At 47.3% G+C, this 6,774-nt stretch overlaps 1 protein-coding gene across 1 annotated transcript; it reads right to left on the bottom strand.

Annotated features, from left to right (window-relative positions):
* Nucleotides 1-276: 276 nt before the first annotated feature.
* Nucleotides 277-4,366, bottom strand: GHSR (growth hormone secretagogue receptor). The gene is made up of 2 exons (XM_074153518.1): nucleotides 3,613-4,366; nucleotides 277-581 (listed from the first exon to the last, which is right to left on the bottom strand). Exons 1-2 carry the CDS (start codon nucleotides 4,364-4,366, stop codon nucleotides 277-279), a joined length of 1,059 nt encoding a protein of 352 aa, XP_074009619.1.
* Nucleotides 4,367-6,774: the final 2,408 nt, after the last annotated feature.

Below are 6,774 nucleotides of genomic sequence, written 5' to 3'. Positions count from 1 at the left end.
AAGTCATATGGGCAAAAACAGAAGAAAAACAATACTTGAGTGTTGGCAAATTCTGTGACCAAGTGTCTCCTTTTATAGTCTCAAAGTTCAGTTTTGTTTTGTTTTGTTGTTTTTTTTTTAATCTTTAACTGCCTACGTTACGTCTTCCAGCAAATCCAGATGATGACGAAAGTACGGCTTTAACGTTTGGGTTTGAGTTCCTCCCCCTCTTTCTCTTCCGTTATGGCTTTCTGGGAAATACTGGTAAGTGATGCTCTTGGCGCTGGAAATCACGTGTCATGTGATAACGCTCGGTTCTGTCCAAACCCGCGAACTTTCTTGCTTGGTGCTGGAAAGTCTTTTCTTGGGAAGGGGTTTGAGTCCAAAGAGCCGGCAGGCGGCGACGCGGTACTTCTTGGACATGATGTTGTAGAGGATGGGGTTGATGGCTGCGCTAAGGTAGAAGAGGACAAAGGACACCAAGTTGCAGTACTGGCTGATCACTGCTATCTCCAGGGATCCAGCTTCGAAGGATTTGGAAAATAAATATCGTCCTACGTGAAAAGGCAACCAGCAGAGTATGAAAGCAAATACCACCACAACTAAAATAAAAACAGCAGAAAAAATAGCATTAGGTATGAATATTAGAATATGGGTGATCAAAATTTGACTTCAAAATTCTATTTCAAGATTCTATTCAAAATTCAAAATTGCAAAGCGTGAAAATGCATCCCGTAAGTTTTCAGTTTTGTGTCTCTCAATACGGTCTCTGAGAGCACAAACTGGCAATCCTTAGCACACATTGATCACATCTAACCAGGCTGCCTGTATGCTGCACCTCTGACAGAGCATACTTCTGACCTACAAAACTTATGTTTTGATAAATAGAGAATTAAAATGGTGACAAAATAAAGGTATAACAACCTGCCATCTGCAGTGTTTGAGGAAAGCAAATTATATATAACGTGATAGACTCAACACTGTGGTGTACAATGAAGAATGTAATCACTGGGGAGCAAAATTATTTAAGGCAAAGTCCCCCAAAATAAAACAAACCACCAGAATTTGGAATTGTAGAGCACATATGCCAAGGTAAGAACAGACAGCGATGCACCTGTCCAGTTTGTCCATTTTTTGGGGTATGAGTTACTCCAAGAAGACTAAAACTAAATATGTAATATATAACTGCATAGCTATAGTTATATAGTACATCTGTGATATTACACTATCACTATGGTTGCATTTATATGTAAATATCATATAAGCAGAGTAATAGGAATGTGTGTATCTTTGAACACTGGCCCATTTGAATTTCCATCCTAGAGAAAGGGAAAATTTTTCTGTTCATTTCCTGTATGCTATTGACCTTTATTATTTTTCATATTGCTTTGAGTGTATCTATTAATATACCGGAAAGAGAAAAACCAGAAAACTCGAGCAAGGCTTTTTGACATTCCTAAGCATTTTTTTACCAGTTAACCTGTTCTCTTCTGTAGCAATCCTGCTTGGTCGTGTCAAATCACACGAGATATAACATTCAGAAAGGTAAGAGAGATGATTGTCGGCACCTTTCCCCAAAAACTTTCTGAATAAGCATTCCCGAGTTTAAATGGATACTTATGGTGGACTCTTAAAGCACAGAGTTGAAATTCAGACTATCTGTTTTCCAGCCCTGCATCTTCCTGAGCCAACCACTTCCATTTGTCCCCCAGTATCTTCACCTACAAAACTCAGACGGTGTTTCCTTTGCTCACAAGTGTGCTCTGGAATTTAATCTGTATCATGAGTGTTACCATGATGGTCATCACAAACAGGATTATCAGCACAGTTGATATTTCCACATGTAGGCATGCATAGCCCTCGTCAGGCTTTTGACAGCTTAATCTTCACGCCTGCAGAATCACATTGATTTCAATAGCAACAGGGGATGATAGCTCCTTTCAAGTCAGGCTATACATTTAAGTGTTTAATTAGGGACCTAGAAGCATAACCTTCCTCTACAGTTTAACAGAAGTGGTGATGCTAATCCCATTTACTTGATGTTCCGTGACTTGCTAAAGTCTTAGAAAGTGCCTTCTAAATTTTAAGCAGAACATTAAAAGCAGTGAGAGCACTGAGCATCTGCTGGTGCTGAGCCCTTACTACTTTCCTTTCCATCAAACTGTTATCATTTAGAGAATCTAGGCTCTCCGTCTGAGGACAGGCTTTCCAGTGTCTTGCTGTTCTCAGACCTTGTAAAAGTTAAAAAAAAAAAATTCAAAAAAAGTCCGAAATACTGTAATGCTTGTGGCTATACTTCAGGGCAGAAATAAACAGTTATTACTTCAAAATTCTTTGTGGTTAAGTATACAGAAATATAAACATGCTAGTAATATAAGCTAGCAATTTACTTGTTGCGAGTAGAGATTCATAATCCTGAAACTCTCGAAGTGTAAACGATGAATTACTTCCAAGGTCACGCTTAGCAGACTGAAGTAATTCTATTGATCATAAAATGTAGCTGGAAGGGCACAAAGAATGCCGTGGTTTTTATTCTTCTCCCCGCTGTTGCATAGTAATACAGCAGGATGTGAACAAAAAAAAAAAAAATCAGTCAGGCTCCCATTTAGTAATTAAGGTAGTTAGGACACACTGCCACCTCTTCGTCTAGCTCATTAGCCCCATGGCTTCCACCCGGCTGAAAGGAGCAGTGCCGCCCGTGAAAGCTTCTCCACGCAGAGCATCCCACCCCCTCTGAAACCCACGGGGTGACTTGCACTGCGGAGGACTTTTTTTTTCCGCTTGAATAGAAGTCCGCAGCAGCGGCGGCAGCAGCAGCAGGATCCTGCAGTTGGCAGACACGAAGCTGCAGAACTTTTTGGTTTCGTGCATCCAACTCCCACCACACGCACTGACTTTGGTAGGCTGAAATTTGTGTTTCCGTGTGCCAACAATAACTGTTGTTTAAACCACGTGGCAACGTAAATACACGAGGTTAGGAATGACAGTGTCTGTCGTCTGGGTTCTGTTCTCTTAAAGTCAGTGAGAATTTACAGGATCACAGACCTCAAGGGAGACACAGTGGTCCCTGTTCAGCACATGCCGGTGTTTTGCTGATATAAAAATGCAGATTAAATTTCACAAGCTTACGCAGCCACCCCAGTAAATCACCCCAATTTGCTAAAACCTTGATACTCTCTTCATATAAAAGGAAGGGCACGTCCTGAGCCTGCTTGCTCAGCCTGCAGCTCAACTTAGGGGCTTGAGAAGGGCTTCGTTTTGTTTAAAAATCAAATAAACTATCCTTCTGTAAATAACATCGGTATCCACAACCAAAGAGCAAAAACGTTCAAAAAATCTCCAGGGCACTAGCTAATTGTAACCGTAGCATTTGTTCTTGTCAGTGATTGTTATTAAACCATTTGAGAGTCCCCAGCTCAAGCCATTTAGAAATAAATCTAAGGAGGGAAGAGTTATTCTACAAAGACTTTGAGGTGCAACTCTTTGTATGAAACATGTTCAATAAATGCTTTTCTTTGGAAGGAACTATAGGGAACCACCAGTGCTCTCCCATCCTTTCTCTCTCTCTCACACACACACACACACACAGAATCACACACAACCTGTGGAAAAACACAGCAAGAAGAGCCGTACCTAACATTTTCACAGTTTGCTTGTTGTTCTTATCCCTGATGACAGCGTTTGGACCGATGTTCTTTCTCTTCCTCCTCCAGAGCTTCCTCCCGATGAGGCTGTAGAGCACGGTCAAGCAAAACACAGGCAGGAAAAAGAAGATGCTGGAGGTCCAGACCATGATGGTGAGGAGCCCCGAGCGGATGGCGTACTCCGTGGCTCGGCATTCGTTGGTGCTCAGGGGGTTCGTGCCATTCTCGTGCTCGACCCCCACCAAAACGAAGATGGGTCCGGCGCTAATGAAGGAGACGGCCCAGAGGAAGAGGATGACCAGCTTGACCTTCCCCTTGGTGATGATCACTTTAGCTCGGAGGGGGAAGCAGATGGCGACGTACCGCTCCACGCTGAGGGCGGTGATGTTGAGGATGGTGGAGTAGGTGCAGCTCTCGCTGATGAACTGGAAAAGCTTGCAGAGGAGGTCCCCAAAGTTCCAGGGCCGGTACTGCCAGAGGCGGAAGAGGTCCAGGGGCATGCAGAGGAAGATGAGCAGGTCGGAGAAGGCCATGCTGGACAGGTAGAAGTTGGTGGTGGTCCTCATGTCCCGGAACCGCGACACCACCAGCATGGTCATGAGGTTGCCGATGATCCCGATGACGAAGAGGAGGATGCAGGCGACGGTGATGCCGGTGAGCACGGGCGCGGGGAAAAGGTGCAGGGGAGGCTCGCCGCCCGTCCGGTTCTCCGCGCCGCGGCCGCCCGCGCTCCCCTCCCGCATCCTGCCGCCGCGGGCTGCGCATCACCGCCCCGCGGAGACACCCCCCGCCCCCCGCCCGCCCCGCGCAGCCCGGCCCCTGCCTCCGCGCCGCTGCGCGCCCTCCGCCGCGCTGCCGGGGCAGGTGCGGAAGGCAGGGAGGGGAGAGCGGCCCCGCTCCGCCTCTCTCCGCGCCCCTGGGAGGGGGGGGGGGGGGGCGTTGGCACTCGCCGGCGCGTCACAGGAGACGTGGGCGCGGTGGCTCCGCGGGCGCGGAGGAGCCCCGCGGGTCCGGCGCCGCAGGGCGAAGCCCGGGCGGCTGTAAAATCCCTACCGGCATCGTCTTTTAAACTTTCTTCCCAAGTCCCCCGGTGCGGGGGGGGTTTCACCGCCGGCGTTCCTCCCCCTCCCCGCCTTCCATCAGCCGCGGGTCCGGCTGCCCGCACCGCTCCTGCCTGCGCGGGTGCGCCGGAGGGAGCGGGGGGGGGACACGGGTGGGGAGGGGGAGCGGGTCCCAATGTCACCGTTGTGCTCTGGGAGCGGCGGGAAGTTCCTTGGGTTGGGAGCGGAGGGGTTGTTTCTCTGCGGGGTCCCGCGGGGCAGGTGGGGATCCAGGGATGGGTGTAGAAACCCAGGGGGGGCTGCAAGGACCGTCCCCTCCTTCTGCATCTTTGCTCTGCCCTTGGATCTGGGCAGGAGCCCGCTGAGGCTCCAGTTCGGTGAAGCCTCAGCAATCGCCCTCTTCTGTATGATTTTACCTACAATTAGATTTTGGTTTCTGCTGCCCTGCCCTTTGCAGACACCTACGCTGTAACCGTGCTTCCCCAGCCGCAGATCCTGCCGAAAAGGATAACGTTGTACCCGAGAAAGCAGTAAGATGGGAGCAGCACAAGGTGAGATCAGGGACGGGTAAAAGTGACCTCCAGGACACTTTTTGTAAAGAGGGCGTCTCGCCTCCTTTCCAACTCGTCCCTGCAAAGCGACAGAGCTGGCGTGCTATGGCACAGCCTTTTTTCATCCCTGTCTTTCCATCTAGAGGGGCTGCACCCCTTCCCTTGCACCCACCCGGAGGGCAACTGGTGCTCTGAATCCACGTTGGCATCGAGGTTAATCCAGCTAAGGAACCGTTTTATGCTGTTTTTCCAGGGTGCGCTCACATACCTTGTGTCCACCATCTGCTAGCACTATTTCACAGCCGCAGAGCTTTATTTAAGGACGGAGGACAAGCGTGGTGTGACACAACGCCCCGTTACTCTGCCTGTCCCTCTGAATGAGCCTGTTTCCCCCTCGGCGCTTCCCGTTATAATGCAAGCATTAGCCTTAGTGCCTTGTCCCTACCCTAATTTGGATGATGTATTTTTGCAGTTTCATTGGTATTCATCATTCCTGCTCTTGAACCGTGAGACAGTTTTGTAGCAAGTTATTCAACAGTTCCTAAATTTTATGGGGGATGGCTACACATTAATTGCAGCTGAAAAGAAGAAAGAGCCTAACGTGCTTCTCACTTTGTTTATCCAGCTGCCTATAGAATCGTTTAATGTGTTTCTGAAGAAAAATCACGGGCTGTACGCAACCAATGTACAGTTATTTCATATTGCGCTTTTGTGTCCGATCTAATTTAAATTTCATTGCATAGTATTATTGAGGAGCTGGAAACTGCTTCTGTGTTTAGGCTGCCAAATACTTTGTATTATTATAAAGAATTGTTTCACTTTTTTTTCCCTCCCCCTGATGAATTCTCAGACCAGTGGCATTAACTGCAGGATGTTGATATTTGGCAGACAAAACGGCCTGAAGCTATAAATGTGACTTTTCTGTGTAGAGAGCATCCTTCATTCTCATGAAAGTCTTCCAGTTTTTTGCTGAGCTGTATCTTGTCAAAAATGACCATTTCCCTTTCCCCAGGGAGAGAAAAGATTTCTTAAATTTTTTTTTCCAGGAAAAAAAAAAATATTCCTTATTAAAATAACACTTGAACTGAGGTCGGTGTAGCAAAATCGAGTAACCAAAAGTGAGGTAGAACCAGATTTATGTACTCCAGATGGCTTGAGGTTGTAATGCAATGAATTAACACTTAGTTCATTGGGAGTTTGATGTGCTGAGTGATGAGCCACTCGGATCAGAAATGGCAGTTGTGCTTTGAATCCAGCAGCATCAATCCCCTTCTTGTTTAAAGGGTATCATGAGTCAAGGGTTTCTCTGGCTGCTTCTCCTTCGTGGGGTCAGGGCCAGAAATAAAGCTGCTTCTCAGCTGAGAGAAAAGAAAAGCAGCTCCAGTTTTCTGTTTCTTTCTGGTTTCTTTGGCAATTGCAGGCTGAATTTTGCTGGGATGTAAAGAGTTGACATCCCATAAACGTTGCACGATAATGAATTCCTGCCTCTGCTTTGCATGTGCTGAAGGACAGTGGTGGATAGAAGATATAAGGGCTGTG

This window comes from Numenius arquata, chromosome 9, assembly GCF_964106895.1.
Source record: "Numenius arquata chromosome 9, bNumArq3.hap1.1, whole genome shotgun sequence".
Classification (NCBI taxonomy): domain Eukaryota; kingdom Metazoa; phylum Chordata; class Aves; order Charadriiformes; family Scolopacidae; genus Numenius; species Numenius arquata.
This window is presented reverse-complemented; position numbering and strand designations above follow the sequence as displayed.

What these genes read in the sequence shown, in the direction of transcription:
- GHSR (XM_074153518.1), bottom strand. Translation starts at nt 4,366, where the DNA reads ATGCGGGAGGGGAGCGCGGGCGGCCGCGGCGCGGAGAACCGGACGGGC. An exon ending in GCAAACTGTGAAAATGTTAG is followed by an intron (nt 582 to 3,612) that starts GTACGGCTCTTC and finishes TTTTTATTTTAG; the next exon opens with TTGTGGTGGTATTTGCTTTC.